At 41.7% G+C, this 25,094-nt stretch overlaps 1 protein-coding gene across 5 annotated transcripts in view; it reads left to right on the top strand.

The window, feature by feature from the left end:
- The window catches only part of AGAP1 (ArfGAP with GTPase domain, ankyrin repeat and PH domain 1), a 661,893-nt gene that overhangs the window by 420,511 nt on the left and 216,288 nt on the right, over positions 1–25,094 (top strand). For all 5 annotated transcript variants that reach the window (XM_054043263.1, XM_054043261.1, XM_054043262.1 and 2 more), the window contains one exon: positions 10,644–10,748. In XM_054043263.1, the coding sequence (XP_053899238.1) occupies positions 10,644–10,748 (105 nt within the window). The remainder of the gene's footprint in view (positions 1–10,643; positions 10,749–25,094) is intronic.

Raw genomic sequence — 25,094 nt, 5'->3', positions numbered from 1 at the left:
CAAGAGAAGAATGTTCCATGAACCTTGTTACTCATTATTGGCCAGGGTTTAGGTCAGATCTTAATCCTCAGTCACTGTCCTTTCATTAGGGAATCCTTGGGTAGCATAGAACAGCATAGCCAGCTCCTACTTATTTGTTGTGGTCCTGCTAATGGAAGGAACATCTGGGAGCAAGAGGTGATGTGGCTGTGGGACCTGATGATCACACAATCCCATGCTGCTTGATGGCCCACTATTGGCCCATTACCAACTGGTAGCAGCTCCAGGAGTCAATCCTGGGATCAAAAGTGATGGAAAGATGGTGTATCTGCTGCCCTCCTTGAGTCCTGTACTTGAGTGTAGCTTGCCCTTGGCTGGAACCAAGGTTCTATCACTTTTTAAATGGGATGACTTGTGAGGTAGGGTATTACCATGGTGTGAACTCCATACTTCATTCCTAGGGGTGATCTTTTCATGACATGGTGTAGGTAGACCAGCTCCTGTTCAGACCCCTAATTATCAGAGTCTCTGGGGTCTTAGTGCATTAAAAAAAAAACTATTATGAATCCTTTGGAGCTTAATGTTGTTTTTTCAAATTTGATCAAACCTCCAGTGAGCCAGGTTGTTTCTCCGAGCTTAGGTATTTTCAGTGGAAAAATTGATTCCCGGCAAAAAACTATACCCCTGACCGACAAAAGCTTTACCAACAAAAGTGCCACTGTGGACAGCACTATGTTGGGGGTGGTTTAATTATGCCGTCTGGAGAGCTTTCTCTCCCGCTGGCATAGAGCAGCTACAGAGGAGAGTTTACAGCTCCACAGCTGTAGCAGTACAACTAAATGTATGTTAGCAGTGTTATGGAACTTCTGAGTTACGAATGCCCCAACTTTCCCATTCTCTAGGTATATTTATTTAGCCAAGGATTGTGCTATAGTTCATTTTTCTTTATCTTACCGCTCTGTTTTTTATTAATTATGTTGGCACTGGCTATCACACCCTTCTGTTACTTTGAAGCTTGTTTTTGTTTTTTACAGTTTCCCTGCTGTGTTAACTTCTTTTGCTTCCTGGATAGTACTCCAAAATGCAGACTAATACTACAATCAGTTTCTAGGAACAGAGATTTCATTATACTTAAATTCTGTAGAATAGAAAGACTCTTACCTGTAGTTGTACATAGCAGATATGTTGCAATGATAGATATCCACACATACACCTTTCTTTCCCCTCAAAGTTAGGAATACATTTTGAACATTTTTTCACCTTTTTCTTCAGATGAACTGATGCTTAGAGGTAGCAAGGGCCACTACCATCACCTTAGCAGGCACACATGCGCATGCTGCTTGCTGGTGAGATGGTTTAATATTTATAGAACTGTAGTTATCGCCAGTCACGCTGGAAGCATGGGGAGAATTGGAGATCTATTATCATTAGCGTTTCTGAGAGCAAGAATTACAGGTTAAGACGTTTTCTCTTGCTGAGTTGGACAAAACAGACAGTTGCAGTACAGTTAGTATAAGAGATCACAAGACTTCACAGGCCATCTTATGTGATCTATTGTGGGAACTGCAGGGTTTGCCAGACTGTTTACAACACTAATGGATTTGCAAGGAAGCGGATGCTTTATTGACCAAAATTCACATACAACAGATGTTTGTGAACTTGTCTGCGAAAATTGACTCAGGACTATTTTTTTAAAAAAGTGTGGTTTTCCTTGTAAATAGTATGCAGATTACATGGCCATGGGAAATACTTAGCACTGTTAGCTGCTAATTACAATAGCTACTGACGAACTGGAGAGCTCTGTGGGAAATTAAGGATTTATGCAATTTATGATTAAGTGAAAGATGACATGTTTCAGTCTGTCAAAACAACAGAAGGCGAATAGAAACAAATATATATAAATATTTTCTTCTCAAGATGGACACCTTGGGTGAAATTCTGGCTCCACTGAAGTCAATGGGAGCTTTGCCACTGACTTCAGTCTGGCCAGGATTTCACTCCTTGATTTTAGCTCACCGTTGTAAGAAAAATCAAATCTTTCTGAAAGTCCTCTTCATTTAAAAAAAAAGTCAGTGCATCAAAGATCAGTTGAAAAGTGTAGTAAGACTAGAACCTTTGTTTTAAGGAGTAACAAAAAATTGAGGTGTATTTTTGCTCATATATTAATTTTGGCATCTGTATGCCTCACGGAGTCCCATAACTCTCCTCTGCCTGCCTCCATAACCAAAAGCAACAGCTTATAAGTTCCTGTAAAATAAGGACACAAAGGCAATATTAAACATCCGTAGCTTTTTCAACAAAAGATTGTTTAAATGGTTTTATTGTGTAAGAATGAAAAAATGTAGGAAATGGAGAGTTATTTACACAGCCTTGTGTATAGTACATACAGCCCCACTACGTAGAACCCAGAACACACATTAACCTTAAACAAATTCATGGTGGTTTCTTCATTCACTTTCATTTAAATCTGCTTAAGCAGGTAAGGATTGTTGCCCAAGGCAAAGGATTCGTAATTTCTAAATTTAATTGTTAACTAGATATTTAAACTGAGCTGGCTTTTAGAATACATACTAGTCCCTAGAGTTTCAGCCCACCACCTTATGTGCAATCGATCCCACACGGGAGTCTTGTCATTAACTGTTCCTCGTGTTGCCATAATGATCAGGATGCCAAACCTGACAGTGGTCTGTAGCATCTCTTGGTGCCTTGAAGCTCAACAACACCAGCTGATTGGCGCAGTTAGGGCCCCGATCTCTAACAGCAAATGCAATCAATAAATCTTTGTTGGTAAATAATTGCTATTGAACAGAGTTTTAATATAAATTTATGAGCAGTGTTTTATCACAGCTTGGGGCTACAGCAAGCCACTGAGTGATAGATTTCAGATAACACTTACATTCATTACATTAACTTTGTAAGTTATTTAAAGCTTGTACACTTAACATTGCTTTTGGCTTGCAATGACCTCCTGGGACTAGATGCAGAATACACATTACTAATAAAGAGACTGCAATACAGACAGACAGTTCCTCTGTTTTTTTGCATGATGAGAAAGTTCCTTGAGCAAAAACTAAGCAATGAAGTGTGTACACTCAAATCAAAGCATTTTTCTTGTAGCTCATTAAAACCACACAAAACATGATCTGGTATTAAATACTGTAAATACGAAGTATCCCAGTATTAAATCCACCACAGTTTTTGGGGAAGGTGATAAAATTTAATTTGAAGTGTTAAATTCTTTTCATAGTTGGTGAGCAAATTGTAGGTGTTAAAATCTGAAAGTATTGAGGCTTGGGTCATCCGTGCCTTAATTGTACTGCTAAAATTGTCGAGATAGAGGAAAGTACAAAACTGAAGTATGTGCCTGGATCAATTGTCAGATGAAATGATATTATCTGGTCAATGAGAGTTTTTGGAACAGACTTTTTTAATAAACAAAGTGATATCTTGGAGAGATTTGAGGGCTAGAAATTATTATTTATTTAGATCGGGTATGTCCCTTAGTTGAATGGCCTGAGGATAAAACATGACTTTATAATGTACTGCATGTACACTAGTAGATCTTAGTGGTAAGCACCACTTGAAAATGGAGTGAGCTGAAGGACTTTTTAAAAACAGTCTATTTCTTGCTTTGTGTAGTGTATCTATATTTTAAATCCAGTTTATGGTGTTTTTTAGCTATTCTTAACTCTTAGGCTCAGCACATTTCTCAAGACCATTCTGCAGGGTTGTCACAGACAGAGTGGCTCTCTTACATTAGAAGAATAGATATGTTTACATTTTTGCTCGATTAAACATTGTGTTAAAATGGTGACTGCATAATTGCTTTTTGATCAAGATGATGATAATTTTGAACAGTGCTTTTAACTTAGTGGAGCAGGAAGTAGGTTTGTATACACTTTCCTACCTGCCCTTTATAGTCTGATTTCCTGGGCTGATGTCCCCTGTATTCAACAATTAAAAACCTCCCTTCCATTTTTTCCCATTGTTTTCCTGCCTGATGTTTCTATACATTTCAGAGTAAAGAGTGAATTGAAGTGATTCATCCAGTTCTCTTTTTGCCTCTCTGCAAGGGGGAACCAATTCTGTTATGCATCTGAGGAGTATGGAAGAAATGAAAATAAAATTTTTATGTCTTGCTCTGATGTGGAAAATGAGGTCAGGGAGATCTCAGGGACTGGCGCCGGGCCATGGACCGGCCGTTGAGAAACACTGCATTAGAGGAGATGATGCAGGGGGGCTGTAATGTAATCTCTCTTCCTTCCACTGTCTACTGCCTAACATGCACTTGCACAGGGGCTACAACAGTGGTGTCCAATCTGTGGCTCTCCAGATTCTAATTGTGGCCCTTGAGGACAACTGTGTTAAGAAACTGTGTGTTTTTATGTATGTATTAAAGAATAGAAAATGTGCTTCCTGAGCGTCACCCTGTCACTTTTAACCAGAAGGGTCTGAATCAGCTTTGGCACCATGGGGAGGAGTTAGGGGATTCTGCAGTCTCAGGGTATGTCTACGTGGGGATAAAAAACCCATAGCTGGCCTGTGTCAGCTGATTTGGGCTCGCAGGTCTTGGGCTAAACATTGCTGTGTTCAGGCTCAGGCTGGAGCCCAAGCTCTGAGACCCTCCAGCCGCGCAGAGTCCCAGAGCTTGGGTTTGGGAAGCCCAAACATCTACATGGCAATTTTTCAGCCATGGAGTTTGAGCCCGGTCAGCTTGAGTCAGCTGAGCTGGGCCAGCCGTGGGTTTTCATCCCGAAGTAGTCGTACCCTCAGGAGCATTCTGAGCAGTTACTGTGTCCCTTCTCTTCTGCAGCTGAGTACCTTCCTCACGGACGTATGCCTGGAGAGGGGGAGAGAATAAGCTCTAGCTGCACCATTGCCTGCTTCCCTCCTGGCTGTGAGAGCCCCAGGAGAGCACAGGAACTAAACAGGATCTGCCTTAAACTAAGGGAATGGCTAGCAAAAGATGACTTCCCCTTCTCAGCCACCTGGGATAGCCTAGGTGAGGAGAGAAGGAGGAGAAGCTGAAAAACAGTTCCCTGATTCTCATATAGCATGATTGTAAAGGTTTCAGAGTAGCAGCCATATTAGTCTGTATCCGCAAAAAGAACAGGAGTACTTGTGGCACCTTAGAGACTAACAAATTTATTTGAGCATAAGCTTTCGTGGGCTACAGCCCACTTCATCGGATGCATAGAATGGAACATATAGTAAGGAGATAGATATATACACACACACACACACACACACACACACACAACATGAAAAGGTGGGAGTTGATTTTAAAGAAACCTTGGAATTGCTTTAGCTTGTGCTGCCTGACTTCGATCTCCAAAGGAGGTCTATCAGCAGTGTTCCAGCCACTCTCCCGCCTGGCCCCCTGCATATCTCTTCACCCTGGACTGAGGGAGGAAGGTATAGGAGCCACCTATGATGACTCTGCATTTACTGAGCCAGTCCCTTACTGGGGAATTATGGGTTGTTTCCACTCCCTATGCACCACCTGAACAAAGTGAATCGATCAGAACAGGAAAAACAAGAGAATCTTGCCCAAAGTATTGATTGCAGCCCCTTGGTCTTTTAGAAATAGTACATAGCACTGGCCCTCAGGCTGAAAAAGTTGGGGCAGGAGATTGAGCAGGCCCTTTCAGTAAAACCAAAGTCCCCTTAACTACAGCTACGTACAAGTGATGTTTAATTCCATATTTTCAACTGGTGTTTTTAATGTTGAGAATCCTGTTTTTCATGGGGATATTAATAACCTTGTGTTGAAATTAACTTACTTTGTGTGTACACTGACTATTAAAATCTTTACAATTTAGCCTTTGCCAGAGGGTAATTTTACCCTGGACTCTCTATGCTTAATGAAGAGAATACTGCAAATAATGTGGTGATATGAATTACTTCTGAAGTTATTACCGCTGTACTAGGCATGAGTCTGAACTAGAACCCCAGATCTGTTCCACCTCAGACTTTGGGAATGTTCTGATCCAGAGTAGAGATGGAGGTTCATTTTCCGTCCTTAAATGAAGCAGTATTAATTGTTCTACTGTGTTTTGAGTGCCAAATATATCTTGTTAAGTATTTTATGTTTGGACTGATGGAGTGAATGGCTGACACTAGCTATAAATACTTCTTTAGTCAGTTAACTCAAATAGTTAAAACAACAACAAAAACAAATCACATCATGTTAGGGTTCCCTCTCCACTCTGAACTCTGAGGTACAGATGTGGGGACCCGCATGAAAGACCCCTTAAGCTTATATTCCACCAGCTTAGGTTAAAAACTTCCCCAGAGCACAAATCCTTTCCTTGGATGGTATTGCTGCCACCACCAAGTGATTTAGACAAAGATTCAGGAAAAGGACTACTTGGAGTTCCTATTTCCCCAAAATATCCCCTCAGGGGCCATCACCCTCTTTCCTGGGGAGGCTTGAGAATAATATACCAACCAGTAGGTTAACAAAGTGAGCACAGACCAGACCCTTGGGTTTTTAGGACACTAAAAACCAATCAGGTTCTTAAAAGAAGAACTTTATTATAAAGAAAAAAGTAAAAGAAGCACCTCTGTAAAATCAGGGTGGAAGGTAATTTTACAGGGTAATAAAAAGATTTAAAATACAGAGGATTCCCCTCTAGGCTCAACTTCAAAGTTACAAAAACAGGAATAAACTTCCCTCTTAGCATAGGGAAAATTCACAAGCTAAAACAAAAGATACTCTAACGCATTTCCTTGCTATTACTTACAATTTCTGTAATCTTAGCTGTATCATTTCAGTAGAAGCTGGGCTACCTGCTTGGTCTCTCTCTCTCTCTCTCTCTGTCTGTCTCCAGAGGGAACAAAAAGAGCACAAACAAAACCTCCCTCCTCCCACCCCCAGATTTAAAAGTATCTTCTTTCCTTATTGGTCCCTTTGGTCAGCTGCCAACCAGGTTATTTGAGCTTCTTAACCCCTTACAGGTAAAGGAGGGATTTTATGCTACCCTAACCTGTATGTTTATGACACATCACAAGGGAGGTTGGATGTACATAATGTTCAATAGAATGCTACCATACATAAAAATAGAGTGGAATCCTCTTTTTTTAAAAATATGAAGCTATGTAACTTGCATTTTGATTGTCAGAGTCATGACTTCACCCAGTTCCATGAAATGGAACTTCCTAACTCTTACATGGATAGTAGCAAAACCTCCTTTGTGCAAGAACCAAGTGCATTTTAGACATTTTAATATCATCGAACTTTTAGGATTGCCAGCCCTCCAGGATTGTCCTGGAGTCTCCAGGAATTAAAGATTAATCTTTAATTAAAGTTTGTCATGTGATGAAACCTCCAGGAATACGTCCAACCAAAATTAGCAACCTTACACTTCATTGAGTTTATAATTGCCCTGAACAGGCACCTCCAAAGTAGTAAAATGTTTTACCTGTAGCTGAGTGGCAGTCAAAAATGTGTAAACTGCATTTCCACCCACTGAAAATTTGAAGAAAGTGGAAAGGAAAAAATTACCAGTGTGATGCTTTACAGTTTAATTCCCATTAAAGAGTATGAAGAAAAAACATATCAGCACCAGTTGGGGAATAGCTTTTGGAAAGTATTTTTTTATTTATATAGCACAGTGATAACAGTGCGATCTTACATTTAGGGGAATTCAGTTTTAGTTAGGTGCCGAATAAAAGACTGGAAAGGTGAAATGACTTATCACCTCTTATAGACAAACATAGAAGTCAAAGGCAGATGCAAGCTTTTATTTTTAATAGCAGAAAACAACTTCTCTTACATGAGATGACAGTAATTGGCATATTAACCGCAAACTTGCAGAACCATGAAAAGAACCTTCAGAACCCTGTTCCATTTTTACAAGTTTGAGGTCTCCAGCACTGGGAAGTTGCATCCAACAACACAAAGAGACACCCGACCCCCAAACTATCAGAAAGTTACTACAACACATTTGTGCCTAATTTCAGTCATTTAAGGTGTGCTTTTGGGTACAATGTCTTTCATAGCCGATGTGGATTCTGAAAGGTCACTGTTGCCTTTATTTAAGGAGTGTCTCCAGTAAAGGGCAGTTAGGACCCTGGACTCCCCTGTGGAACCATCTCCATGGTTGCTAAAGGAGTATTATGAATCCATCTGGATTGTGGCATGGGGGATTTAGTTGAGGATTATGTCTGTCAGTGTTTGGGGGAGGGAAACGGTTTTCTGAAGCAATGGAGCAGTTGTAATTGTGCATTGGCACAGGACTGACCCTTGTCCCCCTGTATTATTGGGACTCAGTCTGAAATGACATAATTTTATAAAGCAAGCTGTTGAACTAAAAAAGTAAGCATGCATCACAGCTTGCTTTAGGTTTATTCATTTTAAAAAAATGTACTAAATACAGTATCATAGTAGTTGGCAATATTATACCTTTTACTTTCTATTTCCTGCTGTCTTTTCCATGTACTAATATCGAATGCTATTCCTTCATTATTTAATTTTATTTAAACATAAGAACCTGATTTTGGTTTGAACTGATCCATGCTGTTGAGCACCTGTGACACCACAGGATATATTGAATTTGCAGATACTTCTCAGGACAAAATGACCAGGCCTAGTTGTGGGTCCCCAAGATGGTACTTGGGTACGAAGATAGAAGTTTGATATTTGAAATGTTCCTTAACCAAATTATACTGTGCAGCATTCATTAAGAGATGCCTTATAATTGTGTTTTTAATCAGAATTTCCTAGACAAAACTGTTCCTAAAGCATTGGTTGGCATACCGTGATTAGCCTACTGTGGCAATTCACTTAGTGCATTTCAATGTGCTTAGCTTTTTATTTAGTTCAGGATAGACTGAAATGCCACAGAAGTTCCAGCCAATCTAACTGTGATAATGAATTTTGAAAATATAAATCATGACTTGTAAAACACTAAAATTCAACTGAGAGGTATTTAGATCAAATGCCTTATTAAAGTGGCTATCTTCATAGTGTTTCAGTTTTTTTAAACTCATGATGAAAGACCTTTTAGTTGTTAGTGCTAGTTATTGAAAGTTGCAAGTTCCACTTACATGTTTAGTATAAGTTCAGTGTTTTGGTCCTTTTCCTTTTGAGTGTTACAATTACCAATATAAATGTAAACTATATTTCAGCATGGGCATAACTGGAATGGGAGAACCAAGTGATTAATTGAAATTAATTATGTGTATTAAAAATTATGTTTGTCTAATGAAATCACTCTATCTGTGAACTTGGTTTCCTGTCTCTCAACGCCCTAACCAGTCAATGTATAGTAATGTTGGGGGGAAATGTCCACAGGGTGAGACCACTTCCTTAGTGAACATGAAATGATACCATATGTTCAATGAGTTAGGTTGGTAGTAATTAAAAAAGATAAAATACATAAAAATATTTAGTTTTTTCTCATGGTTTTGTTTTCTTGCCCTTCCTTCTGTATTTTTCCTATGTTCCAGTTTTTCATAAATTCCAATTTAGTTTTGTCTGCATCTGGACTTCCTTACAGACCTTTTTTGTCGAGTTTCCTTTTTATTTTGGTTCCTTTCCTCGCCAATGTTTTTGTGTATTTTCAGTAGTTTTACATCTTAATTCATTGTTCAATCATCTCTTCCCACTGCTGTGGTAAATTACTTCCTGTTTGGCTGCTTTTATTTTCCCTTCTACTCCCTAGAAAAACAAAACTTGGCCTCTTCCCCCTCTCTCTCTCTCTCTCTCACTCCATGACTCCCAGGTTATCCTTCCATCCATCTTCTTCCAATGTTCCCCTCTGGATTACTCAAGATTGCACTCTCAAGATCTCCCCCCACAACCTGCTTTAGCTTTATTTCCTTGTAAGGGTCTCTCCTGCTGTCACCTGCATTAGTAGTGCTTCTCCTTGCTAGGATTATAAGTAACTGGAAGAATTTCTGTGCAGTGCCACTGCTTGGGAAAGGGAGAGAAAGCTGCACAAATTAGTAGAATGAGTGTTCAAGCAGAAACAATCAAATGCTAACTGCTGCCTTTCCGTGCCCATGCTGCGGCTGAGCTCCGATACAGCAGAAGAATCTACAAATAGCAGTTGACATAAAGGAATCCAGGAGCCACACTCTCAAAAAACTAGAATCCATAATTGCATGGGAAATCTATTCAGACAGAAATTTATTATTTATCATTTATTTTATAGTGCCCACAAGTGTACTAGGTGTTTGATCTTTGCTCAAGAGTTTATTGTTATGGCTATAAATCTGACTGAGCGCCACCATTAAAATATAAATTCCAAGGGAGGTATAAAGCAACAAAGGGTCCTGTGGCACCTTTAAGACTAACAGAAGTATTGGAGCATTAGCTTTCGTGGGTACAAAAGCTTCTCGTGATAGCCCTAGTGGACAGAGCAAATGTTGACACAGACCATATTTTGTTGGGCTAACCTGCTTTATTGAAAACCACATTGAAGAGCTACTACTCTATTACTACTGGGTCTGCTGATAGCTGCCATTCGATATATTTTGGCAGAAAGAGAAGGGAGAAACAAAATGGAGATGGAGAAGCTTGTAGGGAAACACAATACTAGAATGTTAGTTAATATGTTATAAGTCTCTGCTGCCCTTGCCTTTGAATGGCTATGCATTTGCAAAAGATCATGTTTAATTCCTTTCTCTGCCTTTTTCCCTTTCCTCCTCTCTAACAGGGTGTGCTGCTAAAGCGAAGTGGCAAGTCATTGAATAAAGAGTGGAAGAAGAAATACGTTACGTTGTGTGACAACGGTGTACTGACCTATCATCCCAGTTTACATGTAAGTATGCCACACTCTTTGCAGTCAGCACTTGTCAGACCACAGATCAAATACTGTTAGCAGGTTCATCTGGACAGGGTTTGACAAAAATACCCTGTCTCTGGTGGAAAAAAATCCTGAAGTATGAACCTGAGGGCACACTGGAGCTAAAATTCCATAGTGTGATCACATGTACAACCTAGATAACCTTCCTTTGTGCAGTTTACTAGTTGTTCAGTAGATGGAAGAGTTTATTTCGTGTTGGGCTTCTTCTAGACTTGCAGGAATGGCTGTAAATATCAGGATTTTAAAAGATGACACTTTTTGACTTGGAAAGGTGATTTGAATGCAGTAAATAAGAATGTATTTTTTAAGCTTTCTATAGCTTATGTGTTTCCTGGATAGCAGTGATGGTGGCATTTAAAAAAAAAATCACCTTTTTAGATTTTAAATTACTGTGGAATTTTCACATACACCATTAAAATACCTTATGTGGAAGACACTATTGCACCGATCTTGCATCAAGAAGGGATGAAAGCATGAGGCACCTCGCCTCCCTTTAGCCCCCCCCCCCCCCCCCCCAACACAATCCACAGTCACAATTGTCTGGGAGAACTTGGTCGCTGCACAGTGCTAGCACTCCACTCCTGTGAGCACTAGCTACCTGAAAAGAGTGGAGAACAGTTTGCTCCATCAGTCAGAGCTGATTGGGTAGGGAGGGGAGAACATGCTGCTGCATCTCTTTGGAAAGAGCCAAAACTGCTTCTGCAATGTGGGATCCCAATACACTCCGGCTCTTCCACATGCTGCCCAGCACAGGCTATGGCTGAAAACCACAATCTAGCCCTATGTTTCTGAATTCGCCAAGATCCACAGAGATGGGAGATGGGTGTGTATTTTTGTGTTGTAGAATCACATTCCTCACTATGATCAAAGGTCCGTCAAATTTATTGTCCTATAAACCCAGCATTCCAGCAGTCTCATCTCTCAAGCATTAAAGAATGTAAATCTTTTCTCTGAAGGGATGCAGCATAGTGGAAATGCTTTGGCGTTCATAGATCTGCACATTGATCCTAGTTTTGGAGGGTTAAAACTGTTGGGGCCACCTGCTGGGCTGCTTCCAGTGCTGCACCAATCAAGTCTTTCTTGACTGCATTCAGCAGAAGAGCTCTTCTGGGACTACAATCCACTGAGTACTAGTGCTTGCTCTGGCTTGGTACAAAACTTCTCAGCCTTACTTTCTAACCTCTTGGGAATGTCTTACTGTCATCTCTGATGTCACTTCCTTGACTCTTTAGAATTATTGATTTCATAAATTGCATGGCAGTTAGCTGCAAGGCACTGACCCGCAACAGAATTCATATCCTAAAATCTTTGTCCACTCCAGCCGGGCTTCGTCCCCTGTTCTTCTGATCCTTTTAGAACAGCCCAACTGCATCTGCTTCTCTGGTTCTTCCATTAAATTGTGTGAGGCTGGTGTGAGCGCCTCAAAGCATTTGACCTTGAAGCAAGAGTTGAGCCTCCCTGCTGCAAGTCAAGCAAGCAATTTGCGAGCAATGCTGATACAGGGCAGTCAATTCTGGTTTTTGTTGAAGGTATATCTCAGTGTACAACCACTTGCTCACCTTCCTCCCCATACATCTAAGGGTTTTATAACTTCTCATTACTTTTCCCTGGCAATTTAAGTGTTAAAGTAATATCTCCACTACCATATTGAAAGGAACCAGCCATTTGAGCACCAGGAGCAGAGAGTTTCCTCAGCAGGGGTGTCACAAGATGTCTCACTTGATCAACTGGCTTAGAATTTTAAAGCTATAGGAATTTCCACCAAGTTAGTGTGGGGTTGCACAAAGCCAATAGTAGACTCATAGACTTTAAGGTCAGAAAGGACCATTATGATCATCTAGTCTGACCTCCTGCACAACGCAGGCCACAGAATCTAACCCACTCACTCCTGTAACAAACCCTTCACCTATGTCTGAGTTATTGAAGTCCTCAAATCGTGGTTTAAAGACCTCAAGGTGCAGAGAATCCTCCAACAAGTGACCCGTGCCCCACGCTGCAGAGGAAGGTGAAAAACCTCCAGGGCCTCTGTCAATCTGCCCTGGAGGAAAATTCCTTCCCAACCCCAAATATGGCGATCAGTTAAACCCTGAGCATGTGGGCAAGACTCTCCAGCCAGCACCCAGGAAAGAATTCTCTGTAGTAACTCAGATCCCACCCCATCTAACATCCCATCACAGACCATTGGGCTTATTTACCTGCTAATAATCAAAGATCAATTTATTGCCAAAATTAGGCTATGTCATCATACCATCCCCTCCGTAAACTTATCAAGCTTAGTCTTGAAGCTAGATATGTCTTTTGCCCCCACTACTCCCCTTGGAAGGCTGTTCCAGAACTTTACTCCTCTAATGGTTAGAAACCTTCGTCTAATTTCAAGTCTAAACTTCCTAGTGTCCAGTTTATATCCATTTGTTCTTGTGTCCACATTGGTACTGAGCTTGAATAATTCCTCTCCCTCCCTGGTATTTATCCCTCTGATATATTTATAAAGAGCAATCATATCTCCCTTCAGCCTTCTTTTGGTTAGGCTAAACAAGCCAAGCTCTTTGAGTCTCCTTTCATAAGACAGGTTTTCCATTCCTCGGATCATCCTAGTGGCCCTTCTCTGTACCTGTTCCAGTTTGAATTCATCCTTCTTAAACATGGGAGACCAGAACTGCACACAATATTCCAGACGAGGTCTCACCAGTGCCTTGTATAACGGTACTAACACCTCCTTATCTTTACTGGAAATACCTCGCCTGATGCATCCCAAGACCGCATTAGCTTTTTTAACGGCCATATCACATTGGCGGCTCATAGTCATCCTGTGATGAACCAATACTCCGAGGTCCTTCTCCTCCTCTGTTGCTTCCAACTGGTGTGTCCCCAATTTATAACCAAAATTCTTGTTGTTAATCCCTAAATGCATGACCTTGCACTTTTCACTATTAAATTTCATCCTGTTACTATTACTTCAGTTTACAAGGTCATCCAGATCTTCCTGTATGATATCCCAATCCTTCTCTGTGTTAGCAATACTTCCCAGCTTTGTGTTACAGAACAGGGTGAAGTTTGATACTTTAACTCACTCTCCTTGCTGTGGCTTGATGTGTAGTCACGTGAAGTTAGCAAATTAAAAATGCCAGTCTGTTTAAGGTTGGGAAGCAGCTACTGCACGTTCACGTTATAACATTACTATGGGGTGAATGATAACCTATATTATGTCATTTTAAATGTTATTTCCATTGGCATTAGTCTTGAAGAAGCCATTGGAAATCATTGCAAAAGTAACGAGGGTGTCCATGGAAGATTTTTGTTTTTGTTCGTTTAAGTATTATCAATGTAGAGTGTGGAGCACTCTTACTCTCTCTGTCAACCAGGTGGCAGCCAATCACCATGAATAGTTTTTTTGCATCCTCCAGGCTGTAGGTGCTTTCTGCTACTCATTCTGCAGCAGAGTTCCACACAGAGTCAATGGTCTGCAGAGGAAATGGGAGAGCAAGGCCAGTTGTAGATTTTGGTAATCCTGTCTCTATCCTTCATCGTGGACAAGTGCTGCTTTCCCCTTGGTGGGTTGAAAATGCAAATAGCTTCTGCTTCTCTGCCTAGTCATATATGTAAACCACAGCTTGAGGCAGAATCAGATATTCAACACTCAGTTATATACATAGACCTGTTTGTGCAGAATTTCTACATAAGCAGTCTTCTGTGTAGACTCCCTGCTTGTTGTGAATATGAAACTGGAGTGAAATGCTTGGTTCATCAGGCTTTAAACGCTGCATGATGTGCAGGAAAGCTATGCTTGTGTCAGATGGACACACTTAATATGTCTGTTGCTTGGGGGCAACGCACATTGCTCAGAAATGTGCCCATTGCAGCAACCTCAAAGCCAGGGTTCACAGAGATAGGGACCTGAGCCTGAAACCCTTTTTGATGGAGAAGTCTCTACAACCAGCCTCTGACCTGGGGCAGGAAACCCCTCCCAGCACAGATCACCAGACATTTCTCCAGCAAGGTCTCCTAAGACTCATTCTTCCAAAAAAGCTGCAAGGAAATGGGCATCCTCTTCATCTCGTAGAGAGCAGACCACGAGGAAGTGGTCTCCAACCAGGTCACTCTCCTCGGTGCTGACCACACTGTGACTCAGCACTTATGAGGCTCCAGGAACCTCCGGCACTGCCCGTGCAGTGGCCTCTGATGAATCCCAGCTCTCCAGTGCGGAGTCAAGGGGCACCAAGCCTACCTCCTCCACCACGGCACCGTTGACGACACTGAAGGAGTTGGAACCGTCAGTCACTCCGCCAATTATACCGCCTCCCACAATGACAACAGCTCTGACAAATACCACAGGAGCAGCAGTGGCGCTAACTGCTACATCAGTGAAGCAATTGGCATCCACTTTATCGGCACTGAAGACCTAGGCACCGCGCCTATTTCTGCACCAGAAAGACTTTGTATTGACATTGACACCAGAGTCCCCTTTTCTGGGCACCGACAGCTCCCCAGTGCCTGCAGTAAAGGAACTACCTCTATCATTGGTAGCCCTCCCCCCATTTCAAATGAGGATGATGATAAGGAAGAAGGGGTCTTCTCATCTCACCATTCCTCTCCAGTCAGAACGTCTATGACACCTGGACCTCTATGAGCAAGGTTCACATAGGGACAGGAGGCACCACTATGGTGTGGACACCCATGGATGGGTCCACCCATGCCATTCCCCACTCGCTGGCCTTACTGGAACCTGTGGGGACCTTACAGAAGACACTACAGCAGAACCCCCAGTCCACATCAGGAGGGCATTAAATCCCCGCCTCCACTATTGGAAACTAGAACAACTGAATCAAGGGCGGAAACCACAGAGGACCAGGAGGAGAGTATGCCACCAGACACTTCACCTAACGTTATAACACCTCATCCTCTCCAGATGAGGCAATAATGCCCCCACCACCAACAACCACCGATGATTTCAGCCATTTCCAGGATTTGTTCAAAAGTGTGGCTGAGGAATTGAAAATACCTCTCGAAGAGGTGCTGGAGGTCCAACACGAACTTCTTGACATCTTGCAAATATCCTCATCATCTAGGATAGTGCTTCCAATAAATGGGGCGCTGATGGAACCTGCCAAAACAGTCTGGCAAACTCCGGCCACTATACCACCAATCTGTAAGAGGGCTGACAAAAAGTACTCTGTCCCTTCAAAGGGAACAGATTTCTTATTCATCCATCCAGCACCAAACTCACTTGTTGTGGAGGCGGCCACCCAGAGGGGGAAGCAACACATTATAAGTCAACACCCTGCGATAAGGATGGCAAGAGGTTGGACCTATTTGGCCGCAGTCTATTCCTCCTCCACATTCCAGTTCAGAGTGGCAAACTACGCAGTACTACTTGCCAAATATAACCACCGTAACTATGGTAAATTCATGGACTTTCTTCCTCAGGAATATTGCTAATAGAGACAATTTTAAAGCACTGGTTTCTGAGGGGCAAATGATAGCGAGGATGGCCCTACAGTCGTCCCTAGACATAGCAGACACTGCAGCAAGATCTACTGCTCCCACGGTAGTCATGTGATGACTTCATGGTTGAACTCTTCGGGGTTCCCCCAGGAAATGCAGGCTACTGTTGAAGACCTCCCATTCACAGTCAAACCAGCAAGATGTTACACACCATGAAAGATTTGCAGGCAAGATTCCACATGTTAGGCATTTACACACCAGAAACAAAATAGTTATCAATTATACCAAAGAAATGGATATTCACCCTACCCGCAACAACATCAGCACCAATAAGAGCAACAGAAACAGAGACCACAAAGACTCAGACCCTTACCACCTGCGGCGACCCAAGCTCCTTCATCCAAACAGCAAATTTGAAGGCTTGGTCAATGGTCTGAAGGACCTCCCTCACATTACAGTGCCAACAACTATTTGGGGGATCATCTCCTCCCTTTCTACCTGAAGTGGTCTTCCATCACCACGGACAAATGGGACATAGAAATCATCCATACAAGCTATTCCATCCCCTTCATTTCTATACACCCACCCGCCCCCTATTCCCGTCCTTCTTCAGGTACCCACTCACGACTGCCTACTACTACAAGACGTAGATCACCTTCTACAACTAGGTGCAGTGGAAGTAGTTCCCACTCAACCGAGGGAAGGGTTTCTATTCCCACTATTTCTTAAAACAGAAGAAAAACGGGATGGATACCTATATTGGATCTCAGAAAACTCAATAAATTCATGAGAAAACGACAATTCAGGATGGTCATGTTAACAATGATAGTACCGGCACTGGAACCGGGGGACTGGTTTTCAGCTCTTGACATACAAGATGCTTATTTTCATATTATAGTACACCCTGATCACAGGTGGTTCCTAAGATTTACCTTAGGCACAGTCTACTATCAATACAAAGTCTTACCTTATTGGCCTATCTAGCACCCCTGGCACCTCAAGTCTTTTCCAAAATTCTCACGGTAGTAGCAGCACATTTAAGAAAACAAGGAATAATAATATTCCCTTACTTGGACAACTGTCTTCGGAAGTCGCCCAATTGAATAGTCACCATCCGGACTACCCAACAGACGACAGATTTTTTCCAGTCTATCTATCTTTTTCTAGGTCTACAAATAAACTAGAAAAAGTCAACCCTAGAATTTATCATGGCTTACCTCGATTCAGTGGAAGCAAAAGTTTCCCTACCAATAAACAGATTCGACCCAATGACTAAGCTCATATCCGTAGTAATGAGCAGCCCATGTATATGAGCCCGCACATGTCTCCCAACTTTTGGGTCACATGACAGCATGCACATTCATGGTGAAACATGCACATTTACATATGCAGTGCCTTCAAGGATGGCTCAGAACCATCTACAAACCAAACAAGCATGGCCTAAACAGATGACTAATGGTACCCAAAGTCAAGGAATCCCTAAGATGGTGGACACAACCAAACATCGTGTGCTCGGGGATTCCATTCACACAGGAACCACCATCACAGATGCTCGCAACGGATGCCTCCTTATAGGGTGGGGAGCACACATGCAACATGACACGATTCAGGGACAGTGGTCCCCCGATGAAACGCACCTGCACATAAATCTGTTAGAACTCCACGCAGTTCACAATTCTTGCCTCCATTTCCTACCGCTGCTAAGGAACCAGAACATCTGGGCATGACCAACAACATTGTATGCATGTTCTACATAAACCGGAAGAGAAGGGCCCAATCACACTCACTATGCACAGAAGCCATGAAACTCTGGAACTGGTACGTCCAACACAGTATCATCATCTCTGCCTCCTACCTGCCTGGATGCCAGAACACCACTGTAGACAAACTTAGCAGACAATTTCCCCATGATCACGAATGGGAGATGAACAAGGTGATACTAGAGAACATATTCCAGCAATTGGGTCACCCAGCTATAGACCTCTTCACAATAACTCAAAACCGCAAATGCCTGCAGTTCTGCTCGAGAGCAGGTCTGGGAATCTGATTGATGGGGGAATCATTCCTAATCAAATGGGACACATCTCTCCTGTACGCATTCTCACCCATACCACTGTTATTGAAAATGATACACAAAATAAGGACCGACAAAGCAAGACAGCCCACACATGGCCAAGACAACCATGGTATCTGTATGTAGCACGGATGGCAGCATGTGCTTCAATCACCCTTTGGCTTTAAATGGACCTGCTAACACAACACAAGGGTCAAGTTCACCATCCAAACCTAGAGATGCTCTGAAAGCATGGCTCTTCTATGGTTCACTCATGACGAATTAGCCTGCTTGGAACAGGTCAAACAAGTGCTGCTACATAGTAGAAATTCTATTACTAGTAAGACTTACCTACAGAAATGGAAATGGTGCAATGCCAAACGAATCACCACTGCGTCAGCACCCCTTCCACTGACGCTAAATTACATTCTCAAATTAAAAAACTCTGGCCTTTCCATAAGTGCGACCAAAGTGCACCTTGCTGCTATCACTGCCTTTATCAAAAAATCGATGAAACAATGCTGTTCATACATCCAGTCACCAAATGATTCCTTTAGGGCCTACAAATAATTTACCCAGTTGTACGCTCACCTACACCACCATGAGACCTTAATTTGGTTTTAAAAGGTCTCACCAGAACCCTATTCAAACCCTTGGTGACCTGCTCCTTAATGCACCTATCAATGAAAGTCGCATTTTTAATGGCAATCACATTGGCTCGACGTGTGAGAGAGGAATAGGGGCTTTCATGGCAGGCCCACCACATGCTATCTTTTTTAAAGACTAAGTTACATTAAGGACCCATCCAAAAATCGCCCCCAAGATATCCTTGTCCTTCCATTTAAATCAACCAATACATCTACACATATTCTTTCCCTAACCACACGAGAATGTACATGAAGCTACACAGCACATCTTGGCCATTAGACAAGCTTTAGCATTCTACCTGGATAGAACCAAACCGTTTAGGAAATCCCCGAAACACTTTGTTTCTATCGTGCAAGGTTCCAAAGGATCCGCTATATCAGCACAGAGATTATCAAAATGGATTTCCGGGTGCATTCAACCATGTTACCAACTAAAGGACATGCAATCCCCATAGGGGACCAGATCACATTCTACCAGATCAACAACATCATCCGCAAAACACCACGCAATAACACAAGGTCCAGAATCAGATGCACAGCTAGGATTAGCAGTGTTATCCTCCATCAACCAACCATCTCCAAAGCCCCTTCCATCCTCAGGAGGACAGACTATCCTCTACAGTCACTGAAGTGGAGCACCCACAGGGACACACTAGAAGAAGAAAAGGTTATTCACCTTGTGCAGTAACTGAGGTTTTTCGAGATGTGCTCCCCTGTGGGTGCTCCACTACCCATCCTCCTCCTCTCTACTTTGGAGTGTGCAATAGGACCCTACAGTAAAGAAGGAACTGAGGTTCGGGTCACATGCATGCTAGATGAGGCGTCAATGGCGCCGCGAGACCAGCACCGCGCATGTGTGACCCGTATGGGCACTGCTACTAAAACTCTCCGAGCAAAGGCGCAGGGATGCACTGACACCTGAGCTGGAGCACTCATGGGGGGGCACATCTTGAAGAAGCTCAGTTACTGCACAAGGTGAGTAACCTCTTCTTCAGAGCTCTGGAGTTGTGGTTCCCTAATGTGCAGCACTTGGCAACCCTTTCAGGAATAGTGGGGATGGGGAGGGATAGCTCAGTGGTTTGAGCATTGGCCTGCTAAACCCAGGGTTGTGAGTTTAATCCTCGAGGGGGCCACTTAGGGATCTGGGGCAAAATCAGTACTTGGTCCTGCTAGTGAAGATAGGGGGCTGGACTCGATGACCTTTCAGGGTCCCTTCCAGTTCTATGAGATAGGTCTCTCTTACACACACACACACACACACACACACACACACACACACACACACACAGGCAATTTCAGTCCCTCTGTACTGCAGTTTGAGTTGATGCAAAATTTGCAGGGACAAAACTCATTAAAATATTTAATCTATTCTTCAAGCACTGACAATGTGTTTGGCAATATTGCTTCGTATCAGGTCTAAGATCATAATGGTCACAGATCCTTACTATCAGATATGTTCAGCAGCCTATGAGAAATGATTCAGTGGTCTTGGACCATTTCTGCATGAAAAGTCTATATCACACAAACCAGTATCAAAATTGGCACTCTTGTAAGCAGTCTAGACAGAGAAACAAAATATCACAAGGGTGCAGAAAGTAAACTAGCATCTGAGTTCTAGAGGTGGTGCTTCCTGAAGAGTTGAGAGACAATGGCAGGGCAGTATGGGGAAGCTTGAGCTATACTTTGTTAGCTAAATAAGTAACTTCAGTTGCTAATGCTGTCAGCCTGACACCTTTCACAATCACTAAATGCATTTTCCTTTTCTTAAAGAAGGAGAAAATATATACATAAGCAGCCTACATTTTCAGGACTTGGTGCTGACCGTTTTTTTCCAAGAACCTTAAACCTGCCCTTCCCTTAGTGTGCCTAAGGGACTACCTTGATAGAAAAATGGAGGGGATAATGAGAGAGAACTTTGACCTGCAGGTTTCACAGTTCACCGTGTCTACCTATTCATCTTACATGTCTGTCTTGCCTTCACAAAGGGACCCATGAGAGTTTGTCTAGGCATCTCTTGGTTCCTAATGGCATAGTGCCATGCATCAGGGCTCCCTGTGTATATTCTCTAGGATACTTGCTGGGTAGTGCTATTTTAATGGTGAAGGACAAGTTTGTGTTTGAAGCCTCTTTAACTTAGCATCATCCTGATGAATACCTATTTTGACACCCATCTACCTTTTGGGGTTTTTTACCAGCATGCCACAGGTCAGCAGATGACACAGCTTTAGCTTTGGTTGTCCTTCGTGTAAAATGTTCTGCCCCAGGATCCACTTCAATTGTTCACTTCCCCACTTCTAATAAAGAGAGATGAAAACGTAACTTTTTCCTGAGGGGATTTTAATTTGTTTTATATTTGAATCAGTTTGTTTCTATATTTGTGTTTTTTACATCGATACACAGCTCCATGTTAGATTGTGGGGAAGGGAGGGTTTTATCATTATCCTGGTTATATGGAACTCCTTGGAAAGTGCCTTTCATTGAAGCTCAGAATTGTCTTTGTATTTCAAGAAATACAGCTTATTTTGAGAATTTCTGAACACTACTCTCAAGATTGCTAAGGAGATGCTCCCTACTTCGTATTCCCAAGATTTCAGTTCTTAACTACTTTTCTTGGTACTCAAAGCTATTGTTAGGGCTTGTCTCCAGGGAGACACTCAGTAAAATTAATTTGAATTAATAAAAGGTGTAAATTTAAAGTGAATTATTTAAACTGCATTAAACCCCTGTGTGGACATACTCATTCAGAATTAAAGTTGTCTTAATTTGCTTTAGGTTGCTGAATCCACTTAATTCAAATTCTTTCCTGAGTGTCCCCATGAAGACAAATCCTAAGATTCCCAAGCAGAAAACCAAAGCCTAAACTTCACCAGGGCAGAAACAAACCTCCAAGGGTTCCATTCCAAAGGTTCATCTCATCTCCGAATAAGGATGAAGTGGTGGGGGAAGATCAGCTAGTTCCAGCATGCATGGCTCACCATTGATCTTAGACACAGTGGGTTCAAAAGTGTTCCAACAATTCTGGTATCTCCCACCATGCGAAAAGTGGTAAGTTCCAACATCTCTATAAAGGAAGGGTCTCCTCTTCCTCATGATGCCTGTGGGAAATTGAAACCATTTAATAACTTTCTTCTGGGAAAAAGTTCCCACGGCTTTATTCTTATTTCATTGCCTTCCAAAATAACCAAGAATGAGAGGGAAATCCTGCTGACTGTCCTTATAAAACCCAGCTGGCCATCTAGCATCTATATATCTTGGGTACATATCCAAGAGAATAGTTTGACTGTGTACAGAGAATAGCATTGTATGGAGGCAGTTTGGCCTAGTGGATAGTGCACTGGGACTGTGGAGACATGGGTTCTGTTCCTGGCTCAGCCATAGGCCTGCTTGGTAACCTAGGGCAAGTCATCTCATCTCTCTGTGTTTCCATTTCCCCTTCTGTAAAATAGGGGTACTGATACCGACCTCCTTTGTAAAGTGCTTTGAGATCTACAGATGAAAAGTGCTGTATGAAAGCTGGGTGTTTTTATCATAATGCTCTGAGGACTGAGGCATAAGAGCAATGCTTCTATTTTCATCTTTCTCCGATTTGGTATAGACTCTGTTCAAATGACCTTCACAAAGGTTGTTGGGATTGTGGTGGTGCTGCAGGACTGACTAAAAAAAAAAATTTGTTATACTGTATCCAGATGAGACTCATCTAAATAAGTTTGGCCTGGGAAATCACTAGGTGATATTCACAACTTTGGAAATACATTTTCTTATGAACAGTGCTAACTGAAGGAGAAATGAGGTCATTCCATCATTCATAGAAACATAGTTCATGTTGGCTTAATGATAAAGACCTTAGGAATGATTTTTCTATCATCAGACAAAGTAATCATGTTGCAATAGTGGTGTGTGAAACTTCAGCACGGCCAGGAGTTGTCTTGCTTCACGCACATCTGCTCTGCTATATTGTAATGACACTCACCTTCTTAGGAGACAGCCTAAAACTACCATAACAATACCTTGGCTTGTGAAATTCTACAGGTACTGACTGATCTTCTAGGACCCAGTCAGAGTTTAAATGATGATCCATGTAAAAACTATTGAAATGTGACACACGAGTGTCTAGCACTGTAGCCAACTCCAGCGATGTTCTCACGTCTCATTATATTTAGTGTTGTTTTCTTAAAGTCTTAGCTCCTCAAGTCATGTGATTAAATAAAGCTGGGATTCTCATGTTAAAAATTCCTTGCTTCTGCAGAAAAGCTTGAAAATGGGGACTTGAAAAACTCAGAGGCCAAAAAGAACCCAAAATATATTATTGTTTTTAGGCCAATTTCATGATTTTGGGGGACCTGACAAATTGTTTTTGTAAGTATGGGGGCTGGCAACAATGGGTTCTTGCAGTCTGCCTATCAGTAGTATTTAAATGCTGTGTTGCACTAGTGGGTATATGAATAACTTTGTGCAAACATCTTTGTCTGGCTCTTCTCTTGCTCAGAAAAGTGTGTTTCCCCTTGAACTGTTTCCCAGCCCCAAGGTATGTATAAGTATGTTGGATTAACAAACTACCCATGCTCTCCCTGATGATTGTAGTCAATAAAAAATAGTTTGCTTCAAATGAAAATACAACTCTAGATATTTGTAAAGTCTGAAATCTCTTCTTTAATACCTTTCTCGGAAGGGCACAAGTAATCATAAAATCAGGTCACGTTGAATAGGTCTGGGAATTGACCCAAAGATAGCTTTGTTTATGACTTCATATTGCTATGTATCAATTAGGATGCAGATGTACTCTTTCAAACCTTTTGCATTCAGGGCAGACCCTAGGAAAGGGAAGTCGACAGGGTGATTTTAGGGGTAATGTATGTTTGACAAAATTATCAATGCTCAAATTTGTGTTATAGTTATTTTTTATCAGTTAATATGTCTGAAACATTGGAGTAAATGGAAAAACAGAAAGGCATGAAAGATGTACTGTGTTGTGTCTAATCCTTGCTGCATATTTGAGGTGTTGATGCCATATATCTTCCACACAAAAATAATTGTGGACAAGTTTAATAGCATCTGTCCTAAAACCTTTTCCAGAATAGTATACTGCTTTATGATGTCATTTGTTACAATTTCTCTGGGCTGCATTTCTTAATTTGGTCATACTTTGATATATTGCTACTGTTATTTTGTAGAAACTACATGGTAACCTCTTCAGAAAAAATGATAATTAAAGTCTGTGCTACTTTACCACCTTGTGCCATGATAATATGGGATATCACACACCACCTCTGTGTGTTTTCAACTAATACATATATTGTGTGTAATAGCATGTGTTCTCGTATGGGAAACAAAGGGGTTGGTAGCGTGCCAGAGGGGACCACTACAGAGATCATCCATGCAGTTTGTTGTTTACTGGGAGATAGGCTGCTTTGTTTCCTTGCAACAGTGCTGCAGTAAGGATTAGTTTTTTGTTTTTGTTTTTTAAAAACCACCTAAATACATAGCTGCCACCCTTAAGGTAAGGCTTGCAATGTGGGAAAACTGCCGAGGTAAGTAAATTTTAAATCCTAACAACCTTAACAGTGTCCCTTCAAACTGAGCGTAGCCCTAAATGAAATCACCACTGCACCTGCTATGCCAAGTGAAAAATCATGGCAAGCCATGGGCATAATGAAATGTGAAGTTCTCAGTGTCCTGTATAATGGTCAGTAAGCTGTACCATAAAAGACTCCCACTTAAGCAGTCTGTGCTTAGGGTAATGAAGACTGATTATTCCTGTTGTTTCCATGTAACTAGTCCCACAACCGGGTAGAGATTCTCCTTGTTTGTGCATTAAGTGACCTGTGAATATATAAAGCATATTTAGCTTGGAATCCATTTGTTTCTGAGCATATGACACAAGATTTATCACATGTAATTAGTGTAGGGTACTGCAGTGCACATGGAACTATTACTTGCAGAACAGTGTAAATATGCAATATGTAAGAGATATCAGCAAAGACTGAAGCTCATTGTCAAAAAAGACAGGTCTGTGAGTGTTTGGTTACTTGAACAAGTTGCAATTTCAATAGCAAAAGGCAAGGGATTGATTTATGAAGAGATGCTTTATGAAAAGAAAGCTCCATTTCTAGTCGAACTAACCGGTATAGACATAAACGTTACATACATTATTTGTGATAG

The sequence above is a fragment of the Malaclemys terrapin genome, chromosome 11 (genome assembly GCF_027887155.1).
Source record: "Malaclemys terrapin pileata isolate rMalTer1 chromosome 11, rMalTer1.hap1, whole genome shotgun sequence".
Taxonomy (NCBI): Eukaryota; Metazoa; Chordata; order Testudines; family Emydidae; genus Malaclemys; species Malaclemys terrapin.
The sequence above is the reverse complement of the archived record's forward strand: the minus strand, read 5'-3'. Positions and strand labels throughout refer to the sequence as shown.